General features: G+C 36.1%; 1 protein-coding gene across 7 annotated transcripts in view; it reads left to right on the top strand.

Annotated features, from left to right (window-relative positions):
- USP32 (ubiquitin specific peptidase 32) overlaps positions 1 to 18,688 on the top strand; it is a 123,231-nt gene that overhangs the window by 74,197 nt on the left and 30,346 nt on the right. For 6 of the 7 annotated variants that reach the window (XM_014531590.1, XM_014531570.1, XM_014531589.1 and 3 more), the window contains 8 exons: positions 2,977 to 3,079; positions 5,711 to 5,906; positions 8,078 to 8,253; positions 8,895 to 9,035; positions 11,184 to 11,343; positions 14,896 to 15,050; positions 16,762 to 16,843; positions 17,727 to 17,801. In XM_014531590.1, coding sequence (XP_014387076.1) covers positions 2,977 to 3,079; positions 5,711 to 5,906; positions 8,078 to 8,253; positions 8,895 to 9,035; positions 11,184 to 11,343; positions 14,896 to 15,050; positions 16,762 to 16,843; positions 17,727 to 17,801 — 1,088 coding nt within the window. The remainder of the gene's footprint in view (positions 1 to 2,976; positions 3,080 to 5,710; positions 5,907 to 8,077; positions 8,254 to 8,894; positions 9,036 to 11,183; positions 11,344 to 14,895; positions 15,051 to 16,761; positions 16,844 to 17,726; positions 17,802 to 18,688) is intronic. The other variant, XM_005858550.2, reaches the window with a different exon arrangement.

Genomic DNA, 18,688 nt, shown 5'->3' with positions numbered 1-18,688 from the left:
ATTAACCTGCTGTATTTGGTCAAACATTTAATTAACACACCCCTGATGCCTTGCCAGGGCCAGAAGAAATGATTTTGCTGGCCTTTTATGGCCCCGGGCCAGACATTCCCCACTCCTGCTTTAGGGTTACCATTATATAATGTTAATGTCTAGAAAGTTTCAGAAACAGGACTAAATCTCAACTAAACTTTGCCTTTAGAATAAACTCTCAATATATAGCTTATAACTCATATATTTCTTAAAAGCAGTGTGTACACAAATTTTTCAGTAGTTTTTTTTTGGCTTTGGACTACTTGATAAAAGAGTTTACTGAAGTAGAGTTGTTTGGAATACTTGAGAACAGGATTATATGGTCAAAATTTAAACAGGCAATGCCACCTGGCCTGTGTGGCTCAGTGGTTGAGCATCGACCCATGAACCAGGAGATCACAGTTCGATTCCCAGTCAGGGCATATGCCTGAGTTGTGGGCTTCATCCCCAGTAGGGGGATAGGGGGCAGAGGGCGGCCAATTTATTATTCTCTCTCATCATTGATGTTTCTCTCTCTCTCTCTCTCCTTTCCTCTCTCTGAAATCAATAAAAACATTTTTTTTAAAAAAGAAAAAAAAGATTTTATGAGGATGTGGAGAAATTGGGACCTTCATACATTGCTGGTGGAAATGTAAAATGGTGTAGCCGTTGTGGAAAACAATTTGGTCATTCCTCAACATGGTATTACCACATAACTCAGCAGTTCCAATTTTAAGTATATAATTAAAACATTTGTTAACAGGATGTACATAGATGTTCATAACAGCACTATTCAAAATAGCTAAAAGGTTGAAACAGTCCAAATAGCTACCAGTGAATGAATGGATAAACCAAATGTGGTTTATACATACCGTGGAATATTATTCAGCATAAAACAAAAAGATGTTGTGATACATGCTACAACATGAATGGACCTCACAAATGAAAGAAGCTATTCACAGTAGGTTACATACTGTATGATTCCATTTGTATGAAATATCCAGAATATGTAAATCCATAGGTACAGAAAACAGATGGATGATTGTCAAGGGATGGGGGAAGGGAATAATAGGGGAAAACTGCTTAATGTATAACTGCTTCATTGGGATGTATGAAAATGTTTGGGAGAAATTGACATAACAAAGTGAACCATTTTAAAGCATACAATTCAGTAACATTTAGTACACCATTTCACATCCACTAGAACATTTATGATAGAAAAGGCAGACGCGTTGGTGAGAATCTAGAGAAACAAGAATAGAACCCTCATACATTGCTAATGGAAATGTTAGGTGGTACTTTGCAAAAACACTTCACCAGTTTCAAATTATTAGATGTTAGATGGAGAAACAAAAAGTGATGTATATGTACTTTTGGAATACTATTCAGTAATAAAAAAGCACAAACTAAGGATACCTGCTATAATATAGATGAACCTCAAAAACATTATGCTAAATAAAAGAGGCCAGATATAAAAGACCTTTGTGTTATATCATTCCATTTATATGAAATGTTCACATAAGGGAAGTTTATAAGAGATAGCAAATAGACTAGTGGTTTTCTAGGTCTAAAGGTGGTAACACAGATTGACTAAAAATAGATATATTTTTGGGGTAATTGAAATATTCTAAAATTCTACTGTGGTGGTGGTTGCATATGTCTGCAAATTTATCAAAATCATTGAGTTGTGTACTTAATCTGGGTAAATTGTATGATATGTAAAATATTCCTCAATAAAGCTGTTTTTAAAACATCATCAGGCCCTAGCTGGTTTGGCTCAATGGATAGAGTGTCAGCCTGCGGACTGAAGGGTCCCAGGTTCGATTCCAGTGGGTACATGCCCAGGTTGCAGGCTCTATCCCAGGGGTGGGCAACCCCTAGCACGTGTGCCAAACATGGCACGCCAGTAACTTTTGCTGCTGCGCAAAACTCTCTCTTATAATCTTCCATTTACAATTTTTTTCTTAATATTGACTTTTTTATTTTTCAGATAAATTCAGTGTAGGTGCATCTTAGATAAATAAATAATTTTACATAACAAGTTATCTTAAAGACCATAGACATGGATTGACGAGAGAGGGGAAGAGCAATTTCAAAAGTGTCGAAAACGAACTATTGAGGACTTGGAATGCCATTCCATAAAATTTTTTCTGTTTTAAAAACTTTACAACAGCGTTACTCTCCATGTTTTCATCCGCATACGCTTGTGAATCTTTGTTCTCCGTGATGAATTTTGTTAAGTCTCGTAATAGGAGTAGCCTGACGGATGAAAGTAGTAGCTCGTGCATATCTCTGAAGGTCACGAAATATAAACCTGATGTAAAATCTCTGTCATCAGTGATGCAGCAGCAAAAGTCCCACTGATAATATCAAACGGAGTCATAAAGTTTTCTGTTGGACTATCAGTGTACATGTATACATTAAAAAATAAATGTATTTTTCATCATCATATACTGTGTTTTTGTCGCTCGAATGAATTTTATTATTTCTTCAAGGTTCTTCACATACGTACACCTTAAGAGATATCAAGTAGGCGTAACATGTTCTCAAAAAATCAGGGTTGGCACGCAGAAGAATTTTGCGTCAGAGATTTTGCTGGTTTTGGCATGCACTCACAAAAAGGTTGCCCACCCCTGCTCTATCCCCAGTAGGAGGCATGCAGGAGGCAGCTGATCAGTGATCCTCTCTCATCATTGATGTTTCTCTCTCCCCCTCTCCCTTCCTCTCTGAAATCAATAAAAATTAAAAAATAAAAACATCATCAGTATGAGTGATACTTGACAGTGGTATTGTGACTCCCTGAAATTGGCTTATCAGTATTTCACTAATCGAAATTACAGTCATTTCCCAAGTATATCTATTTATTTCATGTTTTTCCCTTGTGAAAATTGCTAATGATAATTTGTGGGTGTGTGGTCATCTGTTTCACACACCATTTGATGTACTAAATTTCTTTTGTATGTATAGAGGATGGTTAGAACGGGAGAGCAGGTATGGTCTGCAACCAGGACACAATTGGTTTATCATCTCCATGCAGTGGTGGCAGCAGTGGAAGGACTATGTCAAATATGTGAGTAAGATTTCTGTTTACCTACCTTTTTCATAGGATTTTCAATTCTACAGACTTTGGGTGACTACTGGCTAATAATAAAATGCTCCAACTTAAAGATTTGAAGGGTATAGAAATGATTTCCCATAAAATACTTGCTATGTACCAGGCTCTGTGCTTACAGATTTTCTCCCTGCAACAACTCTGTGAGGAAGGTAATATTGGGCATGCAGGTGCATGTATATACACCTTACATATCTCATTTAGTCCTCATAATCTCTGTGAGGAAGGTAGTATTATATCTATTTTACCTGTGAGGAACCTGAGACTGGGACTAGAGGTAACCTGAATTTCTTGCTCAGAGTGGAAGTTCTGGAATCAAATATAAGGACTGACTTTAAATCCAGGGGCATGTCAACCACATTATACTTCATTATTTCACCTTTTTTATGAAAAAATTGAAGATTCCTGGGTGATTTTCTATTCAAGAAAGTTAATTTCAGAAGTAATATTAGAACCCAATTTCTAAACGATAACCTCACATTGTTCCAAATAAAGAGTTAAAGAAGAAATTATTAGTGAATATTCTACTCTTATTTAAAACATACAAGGGATTTTTTTTTTTTTTCGGAAAACTGAAAACAGTAATTCCAGTAAGCAAATTCTCCATTTTCGAGAGTCAGTTGATACATTTTGTTGACTCATTGTCAGTTGCCAAATGATTACTAACCAAAAATCTAATAATTTTATTCATATTTTTCCTATATGCCCTTTTCTATCATTGTTTATCAGAAAATACTGGTAGATTGTTTACATTATTTTCCTTATCATTCTACCTGGTACTTTTTTCCTTTTGCAGAGGTTAGTAGTTTGTTTTCACACATAAAATATGTTAATTGGAAAAGGTAGACTTTAAATGTCACTGAAGGAGTGAAAGTAGGCAAATGACTTCAAAGACCTTATAGATAATGATAGTGATTGTAGGTAGAAAATGAGAGTATTGGGTAACATGTCACAGTCTATTTTGAAATTATTTTTGTCTTTATGTTCTTACTTTGACCTTAGAATAAATGGTTATTAATGTCTTACTAGCTACAGACTTGAAGAATAACCTAGCTTTGTACTTGAGGTATTACTTTTTGCTTCTTGTAGGAACATGATAGAGGTCTTGCTCTTAGCAGCATATCTCTTATGAAACAGAAGTGCAGCCCTGGCCAGGTGGCTTAGTTGGTTGGGGCATCGTTCCATCTACTAAAGAGTTGTGGGTTTGATCCCTGGTTGGGGCACGTGTGAAAGGCAGCTGATTCATTCTCTCTCTCTCTCTCTCTCTTTTTGGATTAACTAAAAAAAAAAAAATAATTGTAGTAAAAAGGGGGGGGCAAAAGTAGGTTTACAGTTCATGTGGAAAATAATACAGTAATTAATAAATAATAAACTGTGCTTTGTGTACTCAACACTGTAGACCTACTTTGCCCCACCCTGTACATATGTGTAAAGCATAAAAAGAAATAGCATCATCTCTGACAGAGAAGAAAGTGAATCCTGAAGTTTGATATATCATAAACCATTCATACAACTTAAAAGAAATCATAAAATTCTCAAAATAGAATTATATTCAAGTTCCACATAGGCTTTTTAGGAATAATTGACTCACATAAAAATAAGGAAATTGTTCAACATGGGTGAAACTTTATCTATTTAGAGACCTATCTTTCTAAAAACAGTCTTCTAGGATAATTTCTGATAGTTACAGACCAAGAAGTAAGTAAAAACAAAAAGATCCTTTGATGTTTGGGGGGATGGGCAGGGCTTCCCAGAGCAACTGGAAATAACATAGTCAAAAAGTAGCCCATGACTACAATATATGACCATTATTGGTTTGTTCAACATACTGGTATAGAAGGAAAGTGATAACATTAGTTGTCTGAAAATGTTGATAATTGCACTGGAAGCCAAGAAGAATGGAAGCAATGACAAGAATTATAGGACAGAGAAGGGGAAAGAACAAAAAACCTGAGTGATGGTGTCAGTTTTAGGCAGTGCCAGACACTGAGAGCAGTAGATTCCTAGAATAGAAAAAAAAAGGCCAAAGACAGACCACTGTAGTTTGGTACATTGGAAAACAAGTGAAGAAAAGCACTATTCTCCAAGTCTACAGGGTGCATCATTCACTGTGCCATGTTAAAAGACATATGGTGCCCTAACCGGTTTGGCTCAATGAATAGAGAGTTGGCCTGCGGACTCAAGGGTCCGGGGTTCGATTCTGGTCAAGGGCATGTACCTTGGTTGCGGGCACACACCCAGTAGGGAGTGTGCAGGAGGCAGCTGATCGATGTTTCTCTCTCATCGATGTTTCTAACTCTCTATTCCTCTCTGTAAAAAATCAATAAAATATATTAAAAAAAAAAAAAGACATATGGTATGCTCTGGCTAGTGTGACTTGGTTGGGTGTGTCTCATGCACCCAAAGTTGCCAGTTTGATTCCTGGGCAGGGCAGGCTTGATTCCTTCCCAGGTTGCAGGCTTCATACCCAGCAGGGGGCACTGATTGATGTTTCCCTCTCACACTGATGTTTCCCTTTCTCTCTCTCTAAAATAGATAAAAACATTTTTTTTAAATTTACCTCCTAATATCTGACTTCATGATTTTTAGGATGCTAGCCCTGTTGTGATTGAGCCATCATCTGTTCTGAATGGAGGAAAATATTCATTTGGAATAGCAGTACATTCTATAGAGCAGAGTGAAGATAGAATTGGAGGAGGCAGCCTCAGTTATGTGAATACCACAGAAGAGAAATTTTCAGACAATATTTCTACTGCATCTGAAGCCTCAGAAACTGCTGGCAGTGGTAAGTCTGACTTGTTTCCCATGGGGTTTAGTCAGGGTCAGTTCTTAAAGGAGTATACTTTGTCAGAGTGTGCTTAGTAGAATATTGGGCATCAGGTTTCCAGTCACAGAAATAAGTTTTGAATGAAATGGTTATTTATGAGATTCTTGAAAATATTTTCACTGTTTAAGCCACATTTCCCTGTATTGCTACTAAATTATTTTGTCAATAAGTTTAAATTTGGTAAATAAAAATCTAAATTTCTTTCTTCGGGACTTTGTAACTATAACCATACCTTTACTGGATTAAATACATTTTCATATCAAATTCTACAGACATGTTAGACTGGAATCTGGGGGATTGTTTTAAATTTTGAGAAACAATTCATAATGCTTCCCATAATTCCCTTCGTCCCTTGATACCTAAAACTCAGTGGTTCTACTCTAAGTTGGGGCTGATGAGGAAGATGCTTTGGTGTTTTTATGCCTCAACTGAATTGAGTTGATCCCTATTATTCTGCTGACATAAAAGTAGGACTTTCAGTCTTATTCTGTTGTTATTTCATCTTTGAGATCTTTTTTTCTTCTTCTTCTATTAAGGGAGTAGCCAAAATGGACAGAGCTAGCATTTTAGGAAACTGTTGAATTTACTGCTTCTCTTTCCCCATCTGACATTACAAAGATCAGTTAGCAGTCCTAGCTCTCTCTGATTGGCTTTCACACCAAATTATTTCTTAACCCTTCTTTTAAATATATATATATTCTTATTAAAAAGAAAAAAATTTTTTTTATTGATTTCAGAGAGGAAGGGAGAGGGAAAGAGAGATAGAAACATCAATGATGAGAGAGAATCATTGATTGGTTGCCTCCTGCACTCCCTACAATGGGGATCGAGCCTGCAACCTGGGCATGTGCCCTGTATGGGAATGAAATGTGACCTCCTGTTTCATATGTCGATGCTCAACCACTGAGACACGCTAGTCAATCGGGTTTAACCCTCCATTTGACATATACTCACTTTATAACCTGTGTTATTATAAGTTGAGCAGTGCCACACTTAGAAGGTTTAAAGTGACTAATGGCTAGAATGTTTACCTCAGATTAACATGTAGTTAGTTAAGAGTTAAAATTTCTTAAAATATCATTGAAGTTCAGCCCTAGCGGGTTTGGCTCCGCGAATAGAGCTTTGGCCTGTGGACTGAAGGGTCTCAGGTTCGATTCAGGTGAAGGGCACATGCCCGGGTTGTGGGCTCGATCCCCAGTGGGTGGCATGCAGGAGGCAGCCGATTAATGATTCTCTTTCATCATTGATGTGTCTATCTTTCTCTCCCTCCCCCTTCCTCTCTGAAATCAATAAAAATATATTTTAAAAAATATATCATTGAAGTTCACAACTCTAAGTTGTCATTAATCATTTTCCTGTGTGTATATTTCTATTGTAATGTTAATACCTTTCTTTCAAATAGATTCATTAGGGGACATTTTCTTACCCCCAGCATTCTTCTGTTGAAGTTGTTATTTTATCTCCTTCCCTTTGGTTTAGACGTCTTTTTTTTTTTTTTAATCCTCACTCGAGGATATTTTTCTATTGATTTTGAGAGAGTGGAAGGGAGGGGGAGAGGCAGAGAGAAAAACATTGATTGGTTGCTTCCCGCACACACTTTGACGGAGGCTTGGGGATTGAACCTGCAACTAAGGTACGTGACCTTGACCAAATCAAACCCACGACCCTTCAGTCCTCAGGCCAACATTCTCTCCACTGAGCCAAACTGACTAGGCCTGGTTTAGACTTATCACCATCATCTTCCAAAAACATTTGGGATGTGTTTCCAGGTAGAAGAGAAGAATTATGGGAGACTGTGGGAGAGCCCAGTTACTTGGCTATACTTTTTCCTTTCCTATTAGAGGACATATAATTCTTGTTGTAAATTATCAGATATTCTAGGAGGCTGTCCAAATGTTCATGTGGTAACAATTTTTAAAGTTTTTATTTCACCTAATATTATGTTAGGTATTGTCCAGAAAGAAATACATCTGTATTTCCTAGCTTCTGCAGATTTATCAGAATCGACTGTACTGACATGCCAAGAGAATAATAGCATTAACCTAAAACATGGACATTGAATTCATATCTTCAAGCCTATTTATGTATAATAACTAAAAATAGAGATTCCATCCTCTATTTCCTTACAGGCTTTTTGTATTCAGCCACACCAGGAGCAGATATGTGCTTTGCTCGACAACATAACATTTTGGACAGTAACAACCAGTGTTTCCTAGGAGCCAATGGGAATATTTTGTTGCATCTCAATCCTCAGAAACCAGGGGCTATTGATAACCAGCCACTAGTAACTCAAGAGCCAGTAAAGGTAAGTAATTTGACAACTACTTAAAATCATTCTCTTTCAGATTGCTTATAAGTTTTATTCTAGAGGTTTTAGCACATAACAAAACACTCCCCCCAATGGGGATTGAGCCTGCAACCTGGGCATATGCCCTGACTGGGAATCCAGCTGTGACCTTCTGTTTCATAGGTTGATGCTCAACCACTGAGCCATGCCAGTCAATTGGGCTTAACCCTCCTTAGTGGTCATTTAATTAACCTGTTGTGGATGGAAATCTTTTTGCATAGTATATTTTCATGAGAATATTTTATGATTTAGTACTTGCACAGAAGCAGTGTAGTGATCCTTGGAAATATTCTCACTCATAGAACAGCTACTATGAAAATGTAGTTTCACGTGCCTGTGGAATTTTTCCCCCAAAATAATATTTTATATTGTCTGAGAGAAATCTGTGAAAATAAGTCTTATTATTACCAAATGCTCTGATGATTTTTTTCAAATGATTTGCTTTTTGAGTTTCCTTTCTTAGTTTGTTTTGAAAGTTAAAAATAAAAATCTTATTTAGAACATGAAACTGAGTGGTGACATGTGTGTTTATTCTTCTGTGTCTAGTCTACAAGAGACTGTAATATTAAAAATCAACATTTACATTTTATTCTTCTAAGGCTACATCATTAACACTGGAAGGTGGTCGATTAAAACGAACCCCACAGCTGATCCATGGAAGAGATTATGAAATGGTCCCAGAACCTGTATGGAGAGCACTTTATCATTGGTATGGAGCAAACCTGGCTCTTCCTAGACCTGTAAGTATAGCCAGTAGTGCCTTATATAAGGAGCAATCATAGATGGGATCTTCTATTACTTTTATAAACCTCACTATCTACAATTTAGTTCAGTGATGGCGAACCTATGACACGCGTGTCAGAGGAGACACGCGAACTCATTTTTTTGGTTGATTTTTCTTTGTTAAATGGCATTTAAATATATAAAATAAATATCAAAAATATAAATCTTTGTTTTACTATGGTTGCAAATATCAAAAAATTTCTATATGTGACATGGCACCAGAGTTAAGTTAGGGTTTTTCAAAATGCCGACACGCAGAGCTCAAAAGGTTTGCCATCACTGATTTAGTTCTTACTTATAGTAGTAGAGTACTCAATACCTGTTCAAATCAGTTGAACAAATTCTGGGTTTCTTCTCATTCATTCATTAATTTTTTCATACATTTATTGAGTGCTGTATTAGGCAACAACCATACAATGATGTGCCTATCGGAGTGGGTGGCTTTTATGGAGTGGAGGAAATAATCACTGGGCTAAATAAAGTCAGGACATAGTTAGCTAGGCTATTAAATAAGTCATCCACATAAATGCAAACATTAGGATAATGCATGACATAGGCTGAAGCAGAAGTCTGAGAGCCAGTGCTAATAAGTTTAGTAGGAGAAGTGGTGCATAATTTACTTCTGAAACTGCTTTTCCCATTAACTACAAAGGCATCCAGTGAGGGATCAGGTTTATTTTCTAGCTGTTGGTGGATTTTTGTGGTTAGTCTTCTTGAAGGATAATAGGAATTCAAAGCTAATAAATGAATTCTGATTGGTGCCATTACTAGGATGAGTCATTTAGAGCAGTGGTCGCAAACCTTTCAGACCTCACGAACCACCAGTGGTCAGCAGACCACCGGTTGGCGACCACTGCTCCAAAGGTTTCCTTAAGCCAGTGGTCACCAACCTTTCGGCGGACCTCACGACCACCAGTGGTCTGCAGACCACCAGTTGGTGACCGCTGATTTAGAGCATAAGTAAAATCCTCTGAAATAATTAAAGGACTTAGAGAATATAATACCAAATTTTAGTGATTTAACTATGCAGCATCATTTGTTGTGCTTATACAGGTAAACAGCAGGACTTGTTACCTTTACTCGCTACCCTCAGCAGGATTCGTAACATTCTTATACCAGGAAGGTTTTGCATAGATAAGATATAAGTTAATCACTTCCATTTACACAGTAGAACATAGATAGTAAATATTTATATAAACTTTTTTTATCCTCACTACTAACATAGGAAATAAAATTTTAAGTAAATATATAGTACTCTTTATATGTATTCAACCAACAGAGTATTTTTAAATGATGTTGATAAGATTTTGTGAGAGTAGTACGTTCATACATTTCTTGGAATATTGTAAATTACTACACTTTGGGTGGCAATATGACCAATTTAATTAATGGCATGAATACTTCCATACTTTTTGACATGTAACTTCAGTCCTAAGTATTTGCCCTTTAACACATTAAGCGCCCAGTCAGTCACCGGTGACTGACACTATACTTTCCGTCCGAAAGACAAAACAGGCTGGGCGCTTAACGTGTTAAAAGACCATCATTTATATATATAAAATATAAAATATGTAAAAGTGAAAAGAGTTATGGTGTGAGGGTAGTAAATTGTAGATAATATTTAAGTTTTTAAAAATACATATATTTGTATTGATTTCAGAGAGGAAGGGAGAGGGAGAGATAGAAACATCAATGATGAAAGAAAATCAGTGATCAGCTGCCTCTTGCATGCCCCCTACTGAGGATCAGGTCCGCTACCAATCCTCGACCTCCTGGTTTATAGGTCAATGCTCAACCACTAAGCTGGTACACCAGTCGAACAATATTTAAGTTTTTTAAATTTAATTTTGATATTACTGATTTTAAATGAAAGGTGGAAATACCAACCAGGATTTCTAATCTTAGAAGATAGATTTTGAGCAGAAACTTGGGTGTTTTTAAATCCATGTAATTTAATTCTATGAATTTCTTTAATCTAATTGAAAAATAAATAGCAAACCTATTGAACATTTTAGATTTTAAAACTAAATCTCAGAAGTTAAATAAAAATTGCAAGTTTTGTTTCTTCTTTTACAGTAATCACTTTATATCTTTTAAAACAACAGGTGATCAAGAATAGCAAGACAGAAATCCCAGAGCTGGAATTATTTCCTCGATATCTTCTATTCCTGAGACAGCAGCCTGCCACTCGAACACAGCAGTCTAACATCTGGGTGAATATGGGTATGATGAGCCTGAGAATGTTTCCTCAGCATTTACCAAGAGGTAACTTAAGAATGCAGCAAGAATATCGTGCATTTTCTTAAAAAATAAAATAAAATAAAATTGCTCAAAGTCTGGTGCCACTGTACCAGTAAATCCTTTGTGGGGCTTAGATCTATGGTCATGCGCAAGACTAGATGAGGTAGAGGGAAAAATCTCAGCAGCAAACTGGGAAGGGTCGTTTTCTTTCCTGGTTTGTAAAATATACAACCATAATAAATAGAAATATATTTTACATACCTTCGTTGAGAACAAGCCATTGTAAATTATTTGCTTGACCTGATTTAAAGTCAACCAGTCAATGATTTCTCTTTTCAACTACACTCAAATTTTTAGAAGTGATTTCTTTGGCAGTATCATGTTTGTTTGTTTTTAATATTTCTGGTGTGTCTTGGGTTAGTTTTTTGCGTTTTTTATCGTTTTATTTTACTATATAAAACATGATACATTTTTCATGCTCAGTCTTAGGAATCTGTATCTTATGAGACACAGATAGCAAAGGATATATTTTTGAAAATAAATAAAGCCTATCAAAATGACAAATAAGTTCCAATTTTAATGTGTTATATATAAATAGTTCCCCTTTGATTAATCTATAAAGTTGTTTTATTTCATTTTTTAAAATATGATTTATTTATTTCAGAGAGAGGTAAGAAGAGGGAGAGAGGGATAGAAACATCAATGATGAGAGAAAATCATTGATCAGCTGCCTCCTGCATGCCTCCTCCTGGGGATTGAGCCCACAACCCGGCTATGTGCCCTAACCTGGAATTAAACTGTGACCTCCTGGTTCATGAGTCAATGCTCAACCATTGAACCACACTGCACAGGCAAAGTTAAGTTTTATTGATAGGCAGGACTCGCTCTATGTTTTCGCTTTGCAAATATTCAAAATTGTTCTTCAGCAAAAATAATGAATTCATCCATTTACACAGAGTCTCAGACTTTGTGTTAACAATTCCACAATGTTATTAAAATTAATATAACTTAGTATGCAAGAACTACCTATGAACTCAAACCAACTCTAATGTACCATCCCTCCTTTGAAATCAAGTAAGATTCATTTAAAGCCTTCCTTAAAGGTTATATTCAAATAATATATGGAGATTCTTACACATATTTTTTGGTAAGAATTATAGCATAGCAGTGGCCTCTGCCTAACCAAACTTTGACTTTGGGGAACACATCAAAATCAAGGAACAGTGAAATAGAATCTCTAGGAAACTTTCTTGATTTAATTTTCCAAGAATAAAAGTATTTGCCTTGCCGAACCGGTTTGGCTCAGTGGATAGAGTGTCGGCCTGCAGACTGAAGGGTCCCAGGTTCAATTCCGGTCAAGGGCATGTACCTTGGTTGCGGGCACATCCCCAGTAGGGGGCGTGCAGGAGGCAGCTGATCGATCTCTCTCATCTATGTTTCTAACTCTCTATCCCTCTCCCTTCTTCTCTGTAAAAAAAAATCAATAAAATATATATATATATATATAAGAAGTATTTGCCTTGCTTTCATGGCACTCATAACACACACCTTTTTCAATTCTCCTTAAAAGATAACATGAGAGACAAAATGTGTTAGTGCGCTTTAGTAAGTAGTCTTTGCAACTCTTGTGCTGATCCTAGATTTTTGCTGCTCTGTAAATACCTCTAGATATGTTGATGCTATTCAAAAGCACAACATTTTGTATAAGTGGCTGCATACTTAATGAGCTATGCTATAAAAACTGTCTAGAATTCAAATAAATTTCTTATGTTGCTTAGGACAATAGAAATTGACTTGGACACTACATTTTCAAATGCTTCTGAATCCTAGAACTAGGTAGTTATTATGCTCCAAATTTGTTCTTAATTTGAAATTTTATTCCTTACTAATTAGTTGTGAAATCAATCAGTAATCATTTTGAAGTTTATGAAAATATGCTTTCTTGCTGTAATCTTATAACTAATCCTCTGATGTATAATTAGAGAAATTTGCTCTTTTGTTTTATTTTAGTGATTGTCCTTTGCTTGCTTATAGTAAAAGATTTGCTTTGCTATGGGTTTAAAGTTGATCATGGTTGGGTTTTGTTCTGCTTTCTCATTACTCTATTTATTATAGCTGTTTACTAGACTCTTTTATTCCTTTTAAACCTTGCCACAGTTATAATGACTTAAACATAGCCTTTTTGACAGACATTGCTACAGAAGTCATTGTTTCTTAGATGATTTTTCAGCCTATTTTAGGTGAGTGAATTCTTTTTGGAGCTCTAAAAAAGCGGATGATGCCTATACACTTCTCTGCTTTACTTAGTAGGTGAAGACTCAAAGTGCATTTAATAAGAATAAAACTAAGTCACCATTGAATGTGTGGAAAACTACCTGGAATGTATAATTGTATCCTAGATGGGTTATATCTATATGTTAAGTTTATTTTATTTTTGGGTTTCTCAATAAGCTATAACTTCCCATTGACAAAAGATGACCATTTTAAGCTGTAGCTTTGTCTCAGTTTTTGTCTAAATAGTTTAACGCCGGTTTAGCAGGTTATTTTAGAAAACTATCTTTTTTTTATTATTATTATTTTATTTTTTTCCCTTTATTGAATAAGATATTACAAATGTGTCCTTATCCCCCCACAACCTATCTTTGATTTCAATAATTTCTTATTTTATCCCCCTTCTCTATGAAGTATATGGTGAGACTTTGACATATTCTTTCTTCATTCTTCACTCTTTCCCCTTATTGCCACTCTTTCTGTTTCTACCTAATGTCTTTCAGGAATTCAAGGTCATGTCTATTGCCATTTTATTTGGCAGACAGGTCATATGATTTTTACCCCCTTATGCCTTTTAATAGGGCTTTTTTTTTTTTGGTCCTTAGAAGCTTTTTTTTTTTTTTTCCCCCAAAAATGTCTCACAAAACAGTAGAATATATCTCTGAAGACAGGAGGCAAAATAATGCTAGCTCTGTGAATTGTCTCCTTTTCTCGTGTGAATCCATAAACTGCCACAGAGCGCTAGGAAACTTCTTGAAGCTGCGTTTGGTCACGTAGAATCTATGCCTACTTAGAATTTTAAGTAAAATCATGTAAATGTACCAGTGTGTCAGGTATTTGAGCCACTTAATGACCAAGACTGATGGAGTTAATAATTCAAAGAGTTTATTTGAAGAAAGTGGATCAGGTGAAGCCAATTATGTATCTGTGAAATTCGAATCCAGTCTCATTTTATCTTCTCCATTTGTATGCTGAATTTTTCTTTTGCTATTGAGTGTGACCCAGCTGAGGGCCTATTGTTTGTTTATATTTACCACTCTTCTGGGATCTGAGAACTACCAATTATTTGGGTCTTTGTGATTTTTTTGCCTCCTTTCAAAGTTAAGGCTTTGGACTCACTCTAAGATTCTTGGGTCTCCTGTCTTCACCTTAAAGCTTATTAATTTATAAAATTATTAAACCTCTAATTCTCGTTTTTCATCATTATTTTCTAAAATACTGTGGTCACCATTGCTAAAGGGGTGCTTTTATTTTTTTTACTTTTTAACATCTATCTTTTCCTTATTGTGATTACTATGACTATAGGAAATGTACCTTCTCCAAATGCACCATTAAAGCGGGTCTTAGCCTACACAGGCTGTTTTAGTAGAATGCAGACCATCAAGGAAATTCATGAATATCTATCTCAGAGGCTGCGCATCAAAGAGGAAGATATGCGCTTATGGCTATACAACAGTGAGGTAAGAGGTGTCTCAGAGTCATGAAAGCATATCCATGCAGCGATCAAGTGTTGAATCCATAGTTCATGAGCGTGGGATTTTGTCTACAGTAATTATGCTGAAAACCATTCCAAGGATCTCAGTGAAAACTTCATCTTTTATTTTATCTATCTATCTATCTATCTATCTATCTATATGTATGTATACACACACACACATATATATTTTAATATATTTTTATTGATTTCAGAAAGGAAGGAAGAGGGAGAGATAGAAACATCAGTGAGAGAGAATTATCGATCGACTGCCTCCTGCACGCCCCCTACTGGGATTGAACCCGTAACTTGGGCACGTGCCCTTGACCGGAATCAAGCCTGGACTCTTCAGTCCACAGGCTGATGCTCTATTCACATAGCCAAACTGACTAGGGCGAAAACTTCATCTTTTAAATTACTATATGCATACATGTAGTATGCATATAGTAATTTATGCATAATACCACTTGATCATCATGGATAGTACCATCTTATAAGGATTATTGTTATAAAGTGACAGAAAATATATTTTTTCAACTAAATAGAGTTTATTTTCTCCAAATTATAAGTTTAATTTCTATTTGTCTTGAAGTAACATGCTCATGTTCAAAAAATGCAAACAATACAAAAATATGTAGTTAATATTCTTCCTTACCATTCTCTGGTCCCTCCATTCTTTTCAGCGTTGGTGCTGTTAATTGCTTAATATGCATTGTGTTTTCAGATTATAATATGAAATTGGATTATAAGTAGTTTTAATCAATTCTCTATTCCCTAGTTCCTTCTTTTTTACATCCTCCTTTGGTCACCATTGAGAGGCAGTATAGTATAATAGTTTAAGAGCATGGGCTCCTGGAGCCAAACTGCCAGGGATTAAGCTTGTTATATAACTTGCTAGTTATATAACCAAGGGAAAGTCACTTAACTCTCTCTATCTCTATTTTCTTATGAGTAAATGGGGGAAATAATAGTATCTCCCTTAGGGAAGTTGTAAGAATTAAATGAATTAATTGTGTGAGCATTTTAGACAGGGTGAACATAAACAAAAATGTATAATCCTACTACATGACATTTGGTTTCACATTTTTAGTTCCCAGTAAGTGGTCAAGTTCCATCTTGATTACAGGCATGTTTACTGAATTTCATACTAGGTTTGATGTGTGATGAGTCTTCTGGTTCCCCCCAAATTCTATATAATCTTGTTCTAGAGATAAAAAGTACATGTTTATGAAGTATACATTGGTTTTCCCTCATCTTACCAGCTAAATTATAAGTATTTCTGAACAACTATAGTATGCCTAATATCTGTCACATAGGTTATGTGACTACAAGGGCATTTTTAATTGTTATTCATTTTTATTTCCATACTAGAGGTCCGATGCATGAAATTTGTGCACTCAGGGGGCAGTCCCTCAGCCCAGCCTGCGCCCTCTCGCAGTCCGGGAGCCCTCAGGGGATGCCCGACACGCAGTTGTTCGTACATCCTTAGCGCTGCTGTGGAGGTGGGAGCGTGAGCTTGGCTTCTGGCCGAGCGCACTGACCACCAGGGGGCAGCTCCTGCACTGAGCATCTGCCCCCTGGTGGTCATAGCAACTGGTCGTTCTGCCATCCAGTTGATTTGCATATTAGCCTTTTATTATATAGGATTTGTTACAAGTTTATTACATTAACAGAAACATTTTCTGTTCCATACACAGAATTACCTTACTCTTCTGGATGATGAAGATCATAGATTAGAATATTTGAAAATTCAAGATGAGCAGCACCTGGTAATTGAAGGTACAAGAAAGAAGCATGCATCTGTATTAGATTTTTAGGGGAACAATTTAAAGATTTAGTTACTAATAAACCATTTCATAATTTTTCTTAACTTTTATTTGGTCATTATATTTTTATTTATTTTTTTAATTCTTTCTATTTTGATCATTATATTCTTTATTAGCAGCGGTCGCCAACTGGTGGTCCGCCAGACCACTGGTGGTCTGTGAGGTCTGAAAGGTTGGCGACTGCTGCTTTATAGTAAAGAATACGCATTCAACCCTTATATAATCCCACATACTATTTAGATTACTTTAAAAGAAAAATATGCCTACATTAATTGTCTAGCAAAGGGTGGAAATAGTGGGCATTCAGTTATAAGTTTACAAAGTGTCTTAAATTTTCAAGGTGCCTCTTGGAGTTTGAATAAGGAGACTAATTTTCTTGCATAGTTAGTGGCATAGGCTTTCATTAGTCATCAACACTGGTCTCTCACCAACAGAGCTTCCTTGTACATTCACACATAGATTTATACACATCATTGAAAACTAATTGCCTTTGTATTAAAATGAATAGATTACTCTCACAGTTGTCGCTATTTAAGAAAGAACTGCAATAGTTCTAATGTATTAACTTTAAGAGCTTTAATTACTTCTCTAGATGGTTGAGTATAATTTTACTTCAGGTAGGTAATTGAGGGAATAGCTTACTAATTAATTCTAACCAACTGACTATAAAGTCTCCAATATAAAGAGTCAGAATTGGTTTCAGAATCAAATACTAAAAATAACTTGATTTTTTTTAATAGTTTCTGATTTAGAAATAACATTTTTTTAACAGAAGTAGTTGAGCAGGTGTGATTTCAATGGATAAGAAATTAACACATTCCTATCTGTCTTTCTAGTTCGAAACAAAGATATGAGTTGGCCTGAGGAAATGTCCTTTATAGCAAACAGTAGTAAAATAGACAGACACAAGGGTAAGTCTCTAGTATATTATTTTCAAATAGGTTATCTTAAATTTATTCTTCCCCCGCCCCCCTCAACAATTGAAGTATTAACAACTTTTGGCTTTCTAGTTCTTATTTTTCTTTTTCCTGATGTATCAAATTTCTTTCTAACCTTTCAATTACATAATTTATATCTGTATATTTTTGCAATGCAAATGAACATTTATTGAGCTCATACTAAATAAGAAATGGTTAAGATATGTCCCTCCCCCAGACCGTGTCAACTTTTCTCCACTCAGCCTAGGATCAATGCCTTGCTGTTTCTCTTAGGCTGAGAAATTCACGCTATGTTTCACTAGTTTTGAAAGTAGTGAGTAGCATAGTGGTGGACACTGCTAGCAAAACATTTGTTTCCTTTAAAACAAACATTGAGATGAACTCGTTGCTTTCCATGGAGGAGCTGGACTCATCTGGTGTTCTAGTCATGGGCTCTTCTGAATAATCACCAGTGACACTTGCTATGGCCTCAGTGACTTCTTTTAAAAGCTGGTGTTGTGCCTTCACTGGTTTGGCTCAGTGGATAGAGCGTCAGCCTGAGGACTGAAGGGTCCCAGGTTCGATTCCGGTAAAGGGCACATGCTGCAGGAGGCAGCCGATCAATGATTCTCTCTCATCGTTAATATTTCTATCTTTCTCTCCCTCTCCTTTCCTCTCTGAAATCAATCAATAAATATATCCTATATAATAAAAGGGTAATATGCAAATTGACCCTAACAGCAGAACGACTGGAAATGACTGGTCACTATGACACACACTGACCACCAGGGGGCATATGCTCAATGCAGGAGCTGCCCCCTGGTGGTCAGTGCGCTCCCACAGGGGGAGCTCTGCTCAGCCACAAGCCAGGCTGACAGCTG

This window comes from Myotis brandtii, unplaced genomic scaffold (assembly GCF_000412655.1).
Source record: "Myotis brandtii unplaced genomic scaffold, ASM41265v1 scaffold120, whole genome shotgun sequence".
Lineage (NCBI taxonomy): Eukaryota > Metazoa > Chordata > Mammalia > Chiroptera > Vespertilionidae > Myotis > Myotis brandtii.
Note: the sequence above shows the minus strand (reverse complement) of the source record. Positions and strands in the feature narration are given on the sequence as shown.